At 39.6% G+C, this 18,607-nt stretch overlaps 1 protein-coding gene across 1 annotated transcript in view; it reads left to right on the forward strand.

Annotated features, from left to right (window-relative positions):
* Nucleotides 1-18,607, forward strand: part of TMTC1 (transmembrane and tetratricopeptide repeat containing 1) — a 318,214-nt gene that overhangs the window by 39,093 nt on the left and 260,514 nt on the right. The window contains exons 4-5 of the mRNA XM_018048363.1: nt 1,066-1,242; nt 7,314-7,505. Coding sequence (XP_017903852.1) covers nt 1,066-1,242; nt 7,314-7,505 — 369 coding nt within the window. The remainder of the gene's footprint in view (nt 1-1,065; nt 1,243-7,313; nt 7,506-18,607) is intronic.

Below are 18,607 nucleotides of genomic sequence, written 5' to 3' on the forward strand. Positions count from 1 at the left end.
CGATTCTGTTTCGTAAGGTTAAAAAAGACTTTACAGCCACTGGAGGGTTTTAGAAAATCCCTGCTAGAAATTATGCTGATAAAGAAAAAAAGTTTTCCCTAAACATTCTCATGGAAAACATACTTAAAACTTCAGATTAGAAACTAATACAACATTGTAAATCAGCTATTCTTCAATTAAAAAAAAACAAACAAACAGATCATCCAGAAGAAAAGAAAAACACTAAGACATCTATATTTTCATCACATTAATGATGATTGTGTTTTGGTATCTATCCAGTGTTTTCTTTGTACAGAAACATATAAAACACCTTCACAAAAATAATAATAATGATGATGATAAACACAGGATGAGGCACAGGGAGGCATTGACCTGCCCCTTGTTACCTTGTTAGTTAACAACAGAGCTGTGATCTGAACCCAGGAAACCTGGCTCCAGAGTTCATGCATATGGCTTATTATTATTCACTTAATATATATTCACCTAAACATCTTTACATGTCACTAAGTATATCTCTCAGAGAAGGCGATGGCACCCCACTCCAGTACTCTTGCCTGGAAAATCCCATGGACAGAGGAGCCTGGTAGGCTGCAGTCCATGGGGTCGCTACTAGTTGGGCACGACTGAGAGACTTCCCTTTCACTTTTCACTTTCATGCATTGGAGAAGGAAATGGGAAACCACTCCAATGTTCTTGCCTAGAGAATCCCAGGGATGGGGGAGCCTGGTGGGCTGCCGTCTATGGGGTCACACACAGTCGGACACGACTGAAGTGACTTAGCAGCAGCAAGTATATCTCTATATACTAGCATTTTAAATGCTTCTTAGTGTTCCTCTGTTATATGCCATATTTTCCCATAACTTATATGCTTTTATCTAAGTACCAAATTCAGCATTGTCAGTCATTTACTTTTTCCCACCTTTGCAAATTTTATTCTTAAAGATACCTTTGCTCATCTATTTAGAATAAAATGAAATCTGTGTTGGATCTTACCTTTAAAAGGTGGCATTTCTTAGCAACCCGTATTTCTTCTTGGAGTAAAACCATTTCAAATTTATTTTTCAGGAGTGTGGACCAGTGTTGTGTTGGGGAAAGCTTCCCTCCCACGGCTTCTCCCTTCTTCCTGCTGCTTAGTCTGTTTCTGGGGACCTGCGCAATGCTGGTGAAAGAGACGGGCATCACGGTGTTCGGCGTGTGCTTGGTTTATGATCTCTTTTCTTTATCCCACAATCATGATAAATCGTAAGTCATGTCAAAGTTTTGCTGTCAAGCAGTGAGTGATGTGCAAAGAAAAATTGCTTAAATAAATAGTTTTCAAATTTTCATTAAACAAATAGAGATACAACATTCTGTTAAATGTAACCTCATCTTGGGGGTTTTCCTGGTGGCTCAGTAGTAAAGACTCCATCTGCCAACACTGGAGACACAAGAAATGCAGGTTCGATCCTTGGGTTAGGAAGATCCCCTGGAGAAGGAAATGGCAACCTGCTCCAGTATTCTTGCCTGGGAGATCCCAAGGACAGAGGAGCCTGGTGGATTGTAGTCCATGGGGTCACAAAAGAGGCAGACACGACAGAGCGACTAAATAAAAACAAACCTCACCTTAGACCATAATATAGTGAGGCTTATTTTCTTAAGACAATTGCATTGTATGTGTTCAGACTCTTCAGGCGCATTGTATGTGTTCAGACTCTTCACGCTAGTGTCAATGAGGATTATAAAGGTTTTGTGAGCACCAAATTTGGAATTGAAAAGTACCTATGCTAATCGCAAGTTTATATCACTAGATTGTTTTGCTTGTATAATACTGAGAAATCTTGATTCACACAGGAGAGTGGTTACAAATGGTAACAGTTTGTTAACAGCTTGCCTGGAATCTCTGCATGCACATAAGTGCTATCCTTCAAAGAACACTGCTAAATTGGAGTCTGTTTACTAGCTTGAGGGGTGGTGTATATACCTAAGTTTTGAATGGGGCAGTGGGGGGCGGCGGGGTTGGGGGGAGGTTTGGAATTCCACAACAGGCCAGTCTAAACCATGTAGGAATAATTAATTGCATATCATATTCAAGTTAAAGAACAAGTTTATTTAGTAGCCTGTTTTTATTTAACAAATTTAGGCACTTTCATATTGTCCTGTGGGTTATAGATGATAAGAATGACCAAGGCGTTTTAAAAGTTCAAGCACATACTGTAATTTTCTTCCTCAGGATTTACTAACAATTTGACATGCAAACCCCATTTTTCAGTAATTATAAGGTCCTTGCATTTGAACTTTTAATAAATGCAGCTGATTTATTCTCTGGCCTTGTCTAGAAGAATTTTATCTTTAAAAAAAAAAATCCTGCCTTTTTATCCCATTCCCTACCTCTTTATACTTCTTGACACAAAGATAAAAGCAGTGCTATTGCATGTCAACAAGCTGAGATGAGTCATTAAATTCTGATCACTTTCCTGCCTGGGCGTACTTGGAGATAATTTAAATAGATTTTAGTACTCTGCTAGCTCTCTGCAAATCTCAGAGGCATGTAAAAGGAAGGAGCCTAGTTATCATTTTGACCCAAGCTTAAACCAGGAAAGCCAGAGGACCTCCCCTTGGCTCGTATGAGTCCTCTGACCCACCGCAGTAATTGCACTGCTGGCCTTCCTATTGGCTCCTCTGGCTTCCCACTTGCTTCTGCCCCCTTTTTGTGTCTACCTCCTTTGCTCTGTGACAAGTGACTGGAGATCTTCCCCTCTGGGCCTGTCCAGAGAAATTTTAACCTCATATCGACTGGAAAAAAACACCCACACAACTTGAAAGTTGAGAATTGTGTTTTATTTGGGACAATTACTAAGGACTTATAACCTGAGAAAGCCCCTCAGGTAGCTGTAAGGAAACTGTTCCATAGCGGTGAGGGAGGAACTAGAATATATGAGTTTTTGCTGCTGGGGGGAAAAAAAAGCCTATAGTTGAAACTCAAAACAGTGCTAATCACAAAAAATCAGACATCTCAAGTTAACGATTTAGGGCTTTTCAATATGTTGAAAAATGCAAGCGTCTGGGCTTATGAAAATTTTTCCTTTGATATGCATGTCAGCTGTCTAGGGTCAGTATCCTGTTTTTCTCCATTCTGAATTCTGAATTCCCTTAGGGTACACCCTGGGGACAGCTTCGGTGGCTGATAACTTGATGGCAGGCAGCATTCTTTTGTCTATACTCATACTTGAAGTCTTATCTCCTTTGGTCTTAGGACTCCCCAACTCATGGTTGCTTATAGTCCTTTCTTCTTCATCTGGTCACTATTGAGCTAGGCATTTTTCAAAGAGGATAATTGTCTCTTTTAGTCTTTTAGTGATTTTCTTGACCTAAAGCATACCAAACTGCTGGAAATTCTATGAAAAAAATAATAACTGTGATATGTAGCTTGGAAGTTGCATAGTTCATAGTTTATGGCGTTTTTTTTTGTTTTAGTAACTTTTAGCTCTCACAACAACCAGCATCTCTGCATAGGTGAAGGCGTTCATTCTTTCCTGCATCAATTTATCCACCTGTTTAATGCATTCCCATTTTGTGCCTGGCCACAAATAAGACAGATAAGATTCCTTCCCACAAAGGGCAGTGCTAGGGGAAGACAAACATTATGTAAGTTATTACATGAGGACCTGAGTACAGCTGTGAACTTGGTAGGAAGGAACTGAGAACAGGTAACAGGGATTCAGTTTGGTCCAGTCGCTCAGTTGTGTCCGACTCTTTGCGACCCCATGAACCGCAGCACGCCAGGCCTCCCTGTCCATCACCAACTCCCGGAGTTCACTCAGATTCACGTCCATCGAGTCAGTGATGCCATCCAATCATCTCATCCTCTGTCATCCCCTTCTCCTCCTGCCTTCAAACTTTCCCAGCATCAGGGTCTTTTCAAATGAGTCAGCTCTTCACCTCAGGTGGCCAAGTATTGGAGTTTCAACTTCAACATCAGTCCTTCCAATGAACACCCAGGATTGATCTCCTTTAGGATAGACTGGTTGGATCTCCTTGCAGTCCAAGGGACTCTCAAGAGTTTTCTGCAACAGCACAGTTCAAAAGCATCAATTCTTCAGTGCTCAGCTTTCTTTATAGTTCAACTCTCACATTCATACATGACTACTGGACAAACCATAACCTTGACTAGATGAAACTTTATTGACAAAGTAATGTCTCTGTTTTGAATATTCTATCTAGGTTGGTCATAACTTTCCTTCCAAGGAGTAAGCGTCTTTTAATTTCATGGCTGCAGTCACCATCTGCAGTGATTTTGGAGCCCCCAAAAATAAAATCTGACACTGTTTCCACTGTTTCCCCATCTATTTCCCGTGAAGTGATGGGACCAGATGCCATGATCTTCATTTTCTGAATGTTGAGCTTTAAGCCAACTTTTTCACTCTCCTCTTTCACTTTCATCAAGAGGCTTTTTAGTTCTTCACTTTCTGCCATAAGGGTGGTGTCATCTGCATATCTGAGGTTATTGATATTTCTCCCGGCAATCTTGATTCCAGCTTGAGCTTCTTCCAGCCCAGCATTTCTCATGATGTACTCTGCAGAGAAGTTAAATAAGCAGGGTGACAATATACAGCCTTGATTGTACTCCTTTTCCTATTTGGAACCAATCTGTTGTTCCATGTCCAGTTCTAACTGTTGCTTCCTGACCTGCATACAGATTTCTCAAGAGGCAGGTCAGGTGGTCTGGTATTCCTATCTCTTTCAGAATTTTCCACAGTTTATTGTGATCCACACAGTCAAAAGCTTTGGCATAGTCAATAAAGCAGAAATAGATGTTTTTCTGGAACTCTCTTGCTTTTTCCGTGATCCAGCGGATGTTGGCAATTTGATCTCTGGTTCCTCTGCCTTTTCTAAACCAGCTTGAACATCTGGAAGTTCACAGTTCATGTATTGCTGAAGCCTGGCTTGGAGAATTTTGAGCATTACTTTACTAGCATGTGAGATGAGTGCAATTGTGCCATAGTTTGAGCATTCATTCACATTCCTTTCTTTGGGACTGGAATGAAAACTGACCTTTTCCAGTCCTGTGGCCACTGCTGAGTTTTCCAGATTTGTTGACATATTGACTTCAGCATTTTCACAGCATCATCTTGCAGGATTTGAAATAGATCAACTGGAATTTCATCACCTCCACCAGCTTTGTTTGTAGTGATGCTTTCTAAGGCCCACTTGACTTCACATTCCAGGATGTCTGGCTCTAGGTGAGTGATCACACCATCATGATTATCTGAGTCATGAAGATCTTTTTTGTACAGTTCTTCTGTGTATTCTTGCCACCTCTTCTTAATCTCTTATGCTTCTGTTAGGTCCATACCTTTTCTGTCCTTTATTGAGCCCATCTTTGCAGGAAATGTTCCCTTGGTATCTCTAATTTTCTTGAAGAGATCTCTAGTCTTTCCCTTTCTATTGTTTTTCTCTATTTCTTTGCATTGATCACTGAGTTATGCTTTCTTATCTCTCCTTGTTATTCTTTGGAACCCTGCACTCAGATGCTGATATTTTTCTTTTCGTTTTTGCTTCTCTTCTTCTCACAGCTATTTGTAAGGCCTCCTCAGACAGCCATTTTGCCTTTTTGCATTTTTTTTCCCCTTGGGAATCGTCTTGATCCCTGCCTCCTGTACAGTGTCACGAACCTCCATTGTTAGTTCATCAGGCACTCTATCTATCAGATCTAGTCCCTTAAATCTATTTCTCACTTCCACTGTATAATCATAAGGGATTTGATTTAGGTCTTACCTGAATGGTCTAGTGGTTTTCCCCACTTTCTTCAATTTAAGTCTGAATTTGGCAATAAGGAGTTCATGATCTGAGCCACAGTCAGCTCCCAGTCTTGATTTTTGCTGACTGTATAGAGCTTCTCCATCTTGGCTGCAAATAATATAATCAGTCTGATTTAGGTATGGCCATCTGGTGATGTCCATGTGTAGTGTCTTCTTTTGGGGATACCTGGTTGCTAACAGTATCTCTTGAGTGAAGGCTATGCTCCAGGAACGGGACCATGCCATTTACAGGTATGAAGTCACTTATTGCTAACAACTGTTACCATTGTTTCACAGAGCAGAAAGTACAGGCATAGAAAGTAACCTCTCCAGGGTCACCCATCCCTGATTTAGACTCTGTCTGTGTAACTTCAGAGTCACAGGGTTACCCCTGAGTACCTGCCTCCATGGGACACATGTGACTGGGGCCAGTAACCTCCCAGGGCATCTGCAGCTCAGAACCTGGGCTCACATTAGTAGCAGGATACGAGCTCAGAGGATCTGCCTGTACTGGAGGTCTTAACTCATTGAGAATCTCACAAAATTGTGTCTCCTTTTCCCAGAAATTCTTATCTGTTAATTTAGAATAAGGGCTTCCCGGGTGGTGCAGTGTTAAGAACCCATCTGCCAATGCAGGAGACATAAAAGATGCGGATTCAATACCTGGGTGGGAAAGATCCCCTGGAGGAGGGCACAGCAACCCACTCCGGTATTCTTGCCTGGAGAATCCCATGGACAGAGGAGCCTGGTGCGCTACAATCTATAGAGTCACAAAGAGTTGGACAGGACTGAAGTGACTTAGCATGCACGTGTCTATCCTTTTGGAATCTGAATTTAGGTTGTTTCCCCTTTTTTGATTATTATATACCATGCTGCAGTCAAGTTTTGGGTGCACATACCTGCAGGTTTCTCCAGCGCATAACCACAGAAGTGAGGTTGTAGGCCCACATATAGATGTACATTCACTGTATTGATGTGCAGACATTCTCTTGAAATAACTGTAGCAGTGGATGAGAATCCTCTTGTTCCACATTCTCCCCATCCCTGAGTCATGTCAGACTTTTAAATTTTTGCCCAGCTAATGTTATGGAATATATCTCAGAGGATTCCTGGAAGAACATAAGAGAATATGTTGCATGGATCATCTGTGAACACAATTTTCCAAGATCATAATAATATAAATCCCAAATATCCCTTCAGCTAAGTTAGGAGAATCCAACTTATGTTTATTATGAGAGAAATGTTTGAGGAGGATGAGAAGTGAAGAGTGTCTGTATGTGTACTGGTGACCACATAAGAGGATTGAATCTACATCTTCTCTTGTAATGAGCCAATATGACAAGTTCTAAAATTGGAAGTAACATTATTATTTAATGTTATTTTAAAAATATTGTGATACATACCAGAAACAGAAGAGCTAAAAGATTCGTGAATATTTGCTTCCAAGGAACAGGGCCTGGGGAGGGGACAGGGGACTGCTGTTCCTTGTTGCAGGTCTTGTTGCTCCTTTTGACATTGTTTCCTCCTCACAATTAGGAGCAACGGGGTCATCCATCAGTGCAGCCCACAGCAGCCTGGAAGCTCCCTGACAACACACCCTCTCCGGGAGAATGGGAAGCAGCAGCGGTTCCCTCACAAAGGAGCTTGGGGTGGCTGCCATGCCATGCCATCTGAACCCAAAAGCAGTGGATTCCCCGTGTCTCCTGGAGCTGTGTGGTCCTTAATGAGGTACTGGACTGGGCTCCTTGACCTTGTGTGTTTTCATCATCCAGCATCACCTGTTGCAGGGGAAGTGAAGCGCGGAGTCATCTCTTTGTGACACCCCCACTCTTGTTACCCTCCTTTCTTTTCCCTTCCCCATTTCCCTTCCTCCTTCCTTCCTTCTCTTCCCTATCCCTGGCCTTCCCTGTGTCATATCAGATAAGAAGGGAGTAGCTGGAAGAAGTAGAAGCCCTGCTGACTGCTGTTATTTGGAAGAAGAGATGAGGCTGTGAAGCCTCAGTTAAGCAGTACAAGCCTTCTGCTGCTTCCCTGGGGGAAGAGCCCTGCCCATCAGAGTGCAGGCCCCTCAGTTTTCTTTGGGAGGAGAGCTCTGCCTTCCCTTGCCCTGGCTCCCTGCTTTTGGTGTGTGATAATGAAAGGTTGTTGTTGAGCTGTGAAAAATGCCGGGATTCATTTTTGGCACTGGATTCAAAAATGGCCTCTGGAGGAGAGGAATTCAATCCAGGGCCAGTGACAAGGCTTGATCACTCAGAGCTTTTGTATATTAAAGTTTTATTAAAGTATAAAAGAGAGAGCTTCTGACATAGACGTCAGAAGGGGGCAGAAAGAGTGTCCCCCTGCTAGTCTTTAACAGGAAGTTATATACCTACTCACAGGCTGCTAATTAGAGAAAGGAAATGTCTCATAACTCAGAGAAGGGCACCAGGCCCCTCACCCACAACATGCATTTTGAGTTAGCATTGGCACAAGGTGAGTCATCTTGGCCATAAAATGACTGACATGAATCTTGAAGAAAGGCAGGTTTCCAAGCAAATACAGAGTCTCATTAAAATAGATCCGGAGAACAATTGTATGAGTAAAACATACTGCTCTTTTGAGCCATTATCTGAGTCTTAGGCAGAATCAACTTGAGGAAAGACAGAGTTTAAGGTAAATACATTTTTCATTAACATAGCTTAAGAAAAACATTTCCATTAAAAAAAAACAAAACCAAAAACCTGCATTAGTTAGCTCAAAGTTTGAGAAGAGTTAAGTTCAGATGGAACTAGGTGTTGTCAAGGCAACACAGAATTTTGAAAGAAACCTCCTTTTAATTTTCTATAGAGAAGGAAAAAAAATCTGACACTTGTAGTTTGTTTCCTCCTGCCACTTAAGAGAGACCAAAAAATGTCTGACACTTCCAGCTTGTTTCCTCCGTTTGGGGGCCACTAGCCTTCCTGCCTGTTACCCTCTCAATAGAAATTTATTACAACACAGGTGTATGAGGTAGCCCAGGGGACACTGCCTCTCAGGAATATTTCTGAGGGTTCAGGAAGATCTTCTTTAAAGTACAAAATTTTCTCGCTTTTTAAAAAATCTTTTGACCTAGCCATGAAAATTATCATAGATTTATCGGAACAGGTACTTGGCTAAATTAGCTTGCCACTAAAAGAAGGAAATGGCAACCCACTCCAGTATTCTTGCCTGGAGAATTCCATGGATGGAGGAGCCTGGTAGGCTACAGTCCACGGTGTCGCAAAGAGTCGGACATGACTGAGCGACTTCACTTTGAAAATAACTCAAGCCATGGGCAAGTAAGAATTTAATAAAGATGGAAATTTGACTCATACTATTAGCACTTAAGTAGCAGATTGCTATTCTTATTCTTCTCTATAGTCCCAGACAACTCCCTCTTTTCGGTGTCTTTGTTTCCAATTAGTCCTGCCTTTACCTGTCTCTTAGATCATACTCCACTTATTCATTCATCAGCAAAGATCTACTGAATGTCTGCCATGTGCCTGGCATGTTCCAGGTAGGCACCAGGGCTGTACTGGGGTTTAAGGAGGATAAGATCCTTGCCCCTATATAGCTTTCCTTCCAGGAGAAGAGACACTAAATAACCAACAAGGAGAGAACAGTGTGGTGGAGAGTGGTAGGTGAGCCTGGCTGTAGAAAATTCCCATTGATTGGTCAGGGAAGGTCTCTGAATCCTTGTGGATGAGAGGAGGAGCTCACTCTGCTCAGATCTGCACAGAGGGTTCCGGCCTTGGGATAATTAGCAAGTGGGGATGGGAAGGGGAATGAGGAAAGGGGGTTCAGGGGATGGGCAGGCCTAGATGATGAGTGTTTTGGCCATGGGAGCGAATTTGGATTTTATTCTGAGTAGAATGGGGAGACTTTGGAGGGTTTTGTTGTTGTTTGCTTGTTTAATGTGGCAAGATGTGGTTATATTACAAATCTCCAGTCTTGTTTCTAATAGTGCATTATTTAGGGGCAAGAGTAAAGCAAGGAGATTTTCATACTGACTGAGGGGAGAAAAGAGGTCTTGGCTGAGGGTGATGAAGCCTGAGATGTAGGCATACGGTGGATTTTGGAGATGTTTTGGATATGGATCTAACAGGACTTGCCGATTTAGGGTAATGGGGTGAGGGAATGGCAGGAATCAAGGGGGTTTAGGTTTCTAGCTTCAACAGCTGGGTGGGTGGTAGTGTCAGGAACTGAGATGGAAAAGTTGGTTTGGGAAAGGATAAAGTCACAGAAATGCATGAAGAAAGAAGAGCAATAAGCTGTCAAAACCTTGACTCTTTAGTACAGGGCATGAAAGAAAAGAGGGCAAAACATTTGGGGAAATTGCAAATTTTTTTAAGGAAGGCAAAGGAGAAAAAAAAGAATAAATAGATCATTGGAGACTCTAATGAAGGGACAGAAGGCAGGCTGCAGTGTGACTGACTTCCACCAGTCGGACTGTGTACATACAGTGACTGAGTTCCATACAGATCCGACTGTATAGGCTTCTGCTCTCAGTTGTATCCCCAGATCCTCTTATAGTGTCTGGTTAATCGTAGTTGTGCAAGTATTTGTGAAATGAATAAATTAATGGGTAGATGGTAAGAAAGTATTGAAATTAAGCAAAAATAGAATATTTTAGTCACAAAAGGCAATGGCACCCCACTCCAGTACTCTTGCCTGGAAAATCCCATGGATGGAGGAGCCTGGTAGGCATAGTCCATGGGGTCACCAAGAGTAGGACACGACTGAGCGACTTCACTTTCGCTTTTCACTTTCATGCATTGGAGAAGGAAATGGCAACCCACTCCAGTGTTCTTGCCTGGAGAATCCCAGGGACGAGGAAGCCTGGTGGGCTGCTGTCTGTGGGGTCGCACAGAGTCGGACACGACTGAAGCGACTTAGCAGCAGCAGCAGCAGAGCATTTTAGTAAATTTGGCAATAAGAAATGGGGCAATAAAGAAATGTTAACAGGCAGTTAACATGCCTGTTAACTGCAGGCATGTGAGGTTTTCATTTTATTTTAAATTTAATGGATGTGTGTATGTATCTAAATAACTTGTAGAGAATATAGAGGTAAGTGCAGGAACAAAAAGGAATAAGATGAAGTATGCATACCAGTGGTGTGCTGGTGATGCTTAGTCATTGGTGGTCCAAAGAAAGTAAATCCCCACTTGTGTTTACAAATTTCCATGTAGCTCCTACCCTGGCTGATTTCAATCTACAAACGTGACGTAGCTGAAACTAGAGTTGGGAGAGGTGTGCCATAGCCCACCATCTTGAAGCATTTCTACTTCCTGATAGACTGTAGATGTAAATAATCTCAGGAGCATAGACAGAAGTAAAATGAAGGAAACTGATTAGAAAATGATATGATTTGTGTACTTATTACCTTTATTTTTAGCTTGATTTATTTAAGGTTATATAATTCATTTTATTATAAAAATATAATATTATAATTTATATAAATATAAAATATATGTACATATATTTTATTGTAAGTTATATAATTTAATTTTAAATAATGGCTGTATTTAATAACTGGCCTGCAAAATTCCTGAAAATTTAATAGTCATTTCTTATAGGATAATGTGAGCTCCAATACTCCAGTGAAGAAGGTCCTTCAGGAGGGGAAGAAAGCTTTACATCTGTTATCTATCACTATGTACCAGGAAGTGGGCTAGCCCTTCCCACGTTTTATTCCATGCAGTCATGACAACATTTGTTTAGGGTAAATCTTATAGTTTGCTTATCAGGTGCAAATGGAAGATCTTAGAGAGCTTAAATTGTCATTTAACACATTTACATAGTTGGTAAGTGGTAAAGTCAAGATTGGAATTACAACTGCACAGCCACTAATCCTGTGCTTTGCCTGTTTGCTGCGCTCTGTAGAATCCCAGGTGAGAACTTGGCTTTGGGGAGGAGTCAGGACAGTGGTGTGATGCTCTGTGCTGCTGGCCTCCCTGCTCAACTCTCAGGGATAGAAGATTCTTGCAGCCATCCGTGGATCCACAAAGGAGGCCTCTCCTGACTGGCTTTAACAAAGACTGGCTTTAATATAGTATAGTTGGTGCTTATACATTGAATTAGGTGATATGCTTTTAAAATTTTTTAAATTTTTTAACTCTGAGCCCTAGCCTATTTAGAAAGACTGATGCTTGGAGAGCAGTACACAATACGACTGGAACTGGGTCAGGATCTTATTAAGTCAACATGTTTGTGAGCAAGAAGGACCATTATCCTTCCTTGAGAGGAAACTTGTCATATATTTTCCTTCTCTGGAAAGAAAAGGTATCATGTATTTGACTATAAATTTGATTAGTATCAAAATTAGTTTTAAAAATTATGCCTGTCCTTTTTTCAGAAGGTGATCAGGTAAAGAAAATAAAAGCTCAAAGAGGTAATGTTATCTTAGTTCTGAAGATCTCTGAGGATAGTGTTTAAATAATAAATCCTTCACTTACCAGGTCCTGGATAAGTTATTTTATCTCTGTGAGCATCAGTTTTCTCATCTCCCAAAAAGGGAAACTAATTGTAACATCTTACTCTCAGATTGCTTGTCAGGACTCAGAGCTATAGTAATAAGCAGGTAATAAGTCTGTAAATAAGTGCCTGGCACACGGTGGCCATTTGGTGTGGCAGCCAGCAGCATCATTAGTAGTAGTTCAGAATTATAGATATTATTATTCCTTATGACTTTCTAAACACTGAAATGTGACTTTCTAAACAATGAAACTGGTGAACCTGCAGTATACAGGCAAGGAATGTGTTTTTATGGAATTTTTTTTTTCTTGCTAGTATGTATTTGCATTGCATGAATGGCATTAGGCTGTCAGAAATTAGTCTACATACTATCAGATAAAATGTATTCAGAAGTTAGCAAATACAGGGGGACCATCCCAACCCAGGGAAAAATCGTACTGTAAGTCATTTATTTAGTTGCCTGTTTTTCTGTATGGCTTAGTGATTGTCTTATAGGTAGCAAGTGGCAAGTGCAGTGAACCTAGGACTTAGGGTAGACACTCTGGAATCAGATGAAATTTCAGCTGATTCCATCTTTTGCTCAGTTGCTCCAAGTGAAGTAAGAAATGTAAATCTTCCTTCTCCCACCCTTTTCATTACATACAGTTCATTCACACATGAATATCCTTTCCCTGTCACCTTGGAAAACTCAGTGAATTCTACCTGAACTCTTATTCTCATAACTCACATCTGTTTCTATGACTATACGTAGTCATTTTTTTCATATAGACCTGATATTTAAATGACAGTGATTGAGATTGGTATTGAAAAGAGTTCTTGGCTCAAGAGCTGTCTTCTTTATTCTGCTGCTCTGCGACATCTGAAATGAATCATTCATTCTGTCAGCATTTACCAAATGCCTCCTATGATCAGGCACTGTTTTGGGTGTTGAAAATATATGATAGTGAAGTGAACAAAGCCCTGCCCTTATGGAACTTAGCTGGATGATGATCATGGTGTTTTTACTTAAAATGGGCTCGTTTTCGATCTTTGTGCGTTAAGACAGTGGTTAGATTTTTCACTTCAGTGTGTTTTAAAAGTCTTTATTGTATTCATTGCACAGAGGCCTGCAAATAAAGACAAGTTTAGGACTAGAGAACAGGTTGTCACTAAAGTGAAACTGTAAAGTCATTAAATTCAGGGGAATTAGAAAGGCATATAAATATTTTGCCCTTCACTGATGGGATGGATTACTGACCTTTTAAGTGTTGTGTTAATACTTTGGGGTTTCCCTGGTAGCTCAGATGATAAAAAACCTGCTTGCAGTGCAGGAAACCTGGATTTAATCCCTGGATCAGGAAGATCCCTTGGAGAAGGGAATGGTAACCCACTACAGCATTCTTGCCAGGAGAATTCCAGAGAGAGGAGCCTGGTGGGCTGCAGTCCTACTTCTGTAGACACTGCGCTGTACTGTTCTTCCCTGAAGTAAGAAATGTTTTGTAGCTTAAACTCCTGAAATCGGATTTTGAATTTTCCACACATTGATCTTGTGAGTAGGGCAAAAGTGTTTCAGATCATTATTAATAGCCTCATGTCAGCTTTGAGAGAAACTTAGTAAGCTAATGAAATGAGATTTTCAGGTGACAGCAACAGATCTATGTTGAAAGCCGAAAGCCGTCTGTATTACTTGTGAATAACTGGGCTCTCCCCCCAACCATTTTACACACTTTTCTGGCTGACTGATCTCAGGTGAGCCATTTTCAATTTCATTCATTTACTGCTTTAATAAATGAAATAACCAAATGAAAGAGGGGTGGAGTTAACTAATAGATCTATAGGGAAGATACCTCCAACAGTAAAAAGTGAAGTTTGTAGGTTCATATTGAGAAATCCCCTTTCCTACTTTAAAATCTCTTAATGCAAATATAAACCTAGTGAGGAACCCACCTTAAGAACGCAGACACCTCAAGGAAGTAGATTTGAACTCAGATTCTACTTTATAGAGACTTGGTGAATTCTTCCACTGCTGTTGATCATTTTTCCTCATTTCTTTTGCCTAGTTTAAAGGTGAAATCTTTCACTGCTCTTCATTTTTCCTAATTTCCTTTGCTTTGCTATGGAATTCTATGTCTTCTTCAATGGTGTAAGTACTTCCGTCTTCAGATGTAGTTCTTAGGTGGCTGCAGCCAGATCACTATGACTTACTTGGCACGTGATGATAGTGGACCCAAGAAAGAAGTAACTCCCAGGCTGTATTTTATAAAGACACTGACCAGATTAACTAGCCTAACTAATGTCAAAGTTATTTCTTATTAAAACAACTTTATAACTCTTTACACTCATGATTCTATCTTTTGTATATAATATCCAAAGGATATCCTCTTCTTACCTTTGTTCCATACACCCCCAAACTTTTTCATAGTTTGTCAGTTTCTTTTTAATGTACTGAGCTGACTGTAGCTTTTACTGACACTCTATAGTGGTTCCTGGTGTGACTGAACCACAGACAGGCTTAGTGGCTAGAAAGGGTCTGGAGAAGGAAGGTGGGTAATGGCTGCAGGCATTTGTCCTACAGAGAAGGACACATTTTACTAGGAAGGGTGAACAGTGCTGTTTTGATATAGGAATAATGGAAATGGTGGGAAATTTATTTTTAAAATCTTACATAAAAAAGTTATTTTTCAAATGAACTGTCAGTGTTATCAGGCTTCTTAATTTTGAACTGTTCATTGATACAGTGTCATTAATATGTCTTTAATGTTCTTTGGGGGGTTAATTTACCAAAGCTTGGCTCCCAAATTCTTTTAAAGTAGGTTTTCTTGAATATGGAATTTACCGGAGAGGTGTTCATTTCTGTGCATAGAAAATTAGAAGAGAGTTTTTTCTCTTTTTGTTTCCTAACCACTAGTTGACGGTGATGTTATTCCTTCTGAACCAGACCCAGAGTATATGGGAGAGCAGGAATTACTTTGATAAGTTTGTCTCAAAGCTTATTGAAATTTGCTTTGCTTCTTGAACTGAACTCAGCACTAAAATGAATCATTTCAATAAAGTGTCTCTTGGCTTCATTCAGAACTTACCGCTAAAAGCTTCTTCCAAATAAATCACATGCTAAAGAGGCAAAATTCCTTTTAATTTATGGATAGTTCTTGGTAGAGTTCCTAACTGCTGACAGACCCTGGTCCATTCTGCTAAATCTTGACTGGGTACCAATTCTTGGCAGTCTTCTATCCCCTGTGAATTTGAGTCAGTGGATGATAAGTTCTTTCCTTTCTCAGTGGAGAGCAATCAAGCTTGGGCCTCTGCTTTCCAATTGGATGCATGGGGACATATGCTGAAAGAGAAAACTCTCAGAATGTAGGCATTTCTGGTTGGCATCCAGTTGTCTCACTGCCTCAGTAAGCTCTTAGAAAAGGATGCCAGGCCTCGTTTTCCATCAGCTCATCAGTCACCATATGGATACTCGATCTCTGTCCTATGTGGGTTAGAGCCTGGGTGACTTCAAGGACATCTCCCTTCTTTTGCAAAACACAGGTAGTAGGTATTGTAGGGCGTTTGCTGCCAGTTTCTTTGCTCTTTTAGTTAATGCAACTGTCATCCAGCTAAATTTTTTTAAATTTATCTTTTTTAATGTAGCCTGCTGAGAGGTTGTAGAATGACTGCAATAAAAGCAGTATCAGTTCATCTTAACTTTGTAAACAGGGTGTACATAAATAATTCTTTCATAGGAACATTAGTCTACAGCAGGCATTATATCATGATGGTTTCAGGTAATTTGGTGGGATTTCCAGTTTGTTGCTCTGAAAATTGTCTGCCATGAGCTTTGAACTGGTACTATGTTTCCTAGATTAAAGGTGACAGAATTTTTAAAATGTAAATGCTTGGAAAAAATACAGAAAAAGTGCTCTATTGGGTTATTGTGAGGAACGATGAGTGAATACATGAAAAGAGCATAACATGGCTTTTAGTTGTGGCTTTTCATAAATGGTAGGGCTAGGACTTAGCTTTCCTGACCACCATGTTTTATGCCAAAGCCAGTGTGGAAGAATTACTGTTTAGAAATCTGTTTATAGTGATCACTTTTACTTTACTGTATTTATGAAAGTGGTATAGTCTTGATTTTATTTGTTGATGATATTTAGTTATTTTTTCTCTTTTTATGAGCTTACAGTACTTTAGAGGAAAATGATTCTAAAAGAGAAAAGCATTCTTATAGCAAAGATGAATAGTTCATCAAAATTTAGCGGGAAAACAGAATGCCTGTGTTAACACATTCTTAACTGGTGCATACCATCCTCATTATAAGTTGTGTACTTAGAGTTATTATTAGTTTCTGGAACTAAGAGTGGACTTTTTTAATTAAAAAAATTTATGTATTTAGAATTACTATTGAATAAAACATTACTTTAATAAAAACAATTCACTAGGTTTTAGATTGATGACCTTATAGCCATATGGGAAAACGTGTTTCATGTTGTAGATTTATTAATTTTTAATATTCTTTGCATTACTGAAACCATGATCTTTACTACTTTATATATAACCTAGAAAATGCATATTGATTTTGAAATCACTCTAAGCAACAGTCTCCACGAAGAGCCTGGCATTAAAGGTTTGCTCTTAATGATTTAACCTCTAAAAGTATCGGTAAAATGTTTAAAGGGAACATAGTATGGGTTTTTAGGGGATGAAGGCAATTCATATATAATAATTAAGGAAAAAAAAAAAAAAACAACCACATGCAAACAACCAGCCAGAGTTGAACGGAGGGAAGGAATAATGTTTGTGTCTTATGTTAAGTGCTAGACATGCCTCAGTTCCTAATGAATAACCAATGTGTTTCAGTTTTCAAGTGGTAGAGCTTTTATTTTGTGACAGTTAAGTCTTTATCATAGATTTCTTTTTGTACTCTATCTTTGGTTCCCTTAAGTAATTTTCTCGTTATGAGTTTTGTGAGGAATGTCACTTTGTGAAAGCAATTATTTCATACTGCATTTATAATAAAAATTTTTTATTTTAAAGTTGTTTAATTATAAAATGGTACTTTTGGTTTTCATGTAGAGTCAGGGAGAAACTTTACATATAACCTCAATGCAGTTTGTTTCTCTCTTCTATTAAAAAATTTTTATTAATATTTTTTAAATTGAAGTATAGTTGACTTACAATGTTGTGTTAGTTTCAAGTGTACAGCAAAGTAATTCAGTTATACATACATATATGTCTATTTTGTTCAAATTCGTTTCCATTATAGGTTATTGCAAAGTATTAAGTATAGTTCCCTGTGCTATACAGTAGGTCCTTGCTGGTTATCTATTTTATATATAGTAGTGTACATCTGTTAACCCCAAACTTCTAATTCATCCCTCCCCTCCCTTACCGTACTCCCTTACTGTGGATCTATTTCTGTTTTGTATGTAAGTTAATTTGTGTCATTTTTTTAAGATTCCACGTGTAAGTGATATCATGTGATATTTGTTGTTTCTCTGTCTGACTTACTTCACTTGGTGTGATCTCTACATCCATCCATGTTGCTGCAAATGGCATTATTTCATTCTTTTTTATGGCTGATTGACATTTTATTGTGTGAATATGTCATGTCCTTCTTAACCCTTCATCTGTTGATGGACACTTAAGTTGCTTCCATGTCTTGGCTATTGTAAGCAGTACAGCAGTGAATGTTAGGAGAGCATATATCTTTTTGAATTAAAGTTTTCTCCAGATACATGCCAAGGGGGGGAGTATTTCAGGATCATACAGTAGCTCTACTTTTAGTTTTTAAGGAACCTCCATACTGTTCTCCATAGTGGCTATAGCATTTTACATTCCCACCAACCCTGTAGGAGGGTTCCTGTTTCTCTCTTCTTTACAGTGCTTAATTTATAGCCACAATGGGTTAGGTAAACCTTTAAGATAAGTTGCAGTTGGATACCAATTCCCAGACATTTTTAAACAGAAAATACATGTGTGAAAATAGTCAATGACTAAGAGTACATGATGAAGTGAACAATAAAACTCACATCATTGTGCTCCTTGTTGTTTGTGAAAAATCTGAATATTGTATAATTGCTGAATTCTTCAAAAGAGAAGAACTATTTCCTAGGTTGTGCTGGATTTAAAGGAACGCATGGTAGTGTAAGTTAGCCATGGCTTGGTTGGAAGTAAACTGAGCTCTGCTCTAATTCTGCTTGGCTGCGGTCCTTGGACCAGTTGTTTTACTTCCCTGGATGTTTGTTTTTCTTATCTGTGAAATGACACAAGGAAGACAGGTAGTCTCATGTCATGTGGTACTCTGGTCAAACTCTTATGAGGCTATGCTGTCCCTTTTCTTTTTCTCTTTAATTGCTCCACTCCGTTGGTGTGCATGTGCTTGGAACTTGTGT

Source organism: Capra hircus, chromosome 5 (assembly GCF_001704415.2).
Source record: "Capra hircus breed San Clemente chromosome 5, ASM170441v1, whole genome shotgun sequence".
Lineage (NCBI taxonomy): Eukaryota > Metazoa > Chordata > Mammalia > Artiodactyla > Bovidae > Capra > Capra hircus.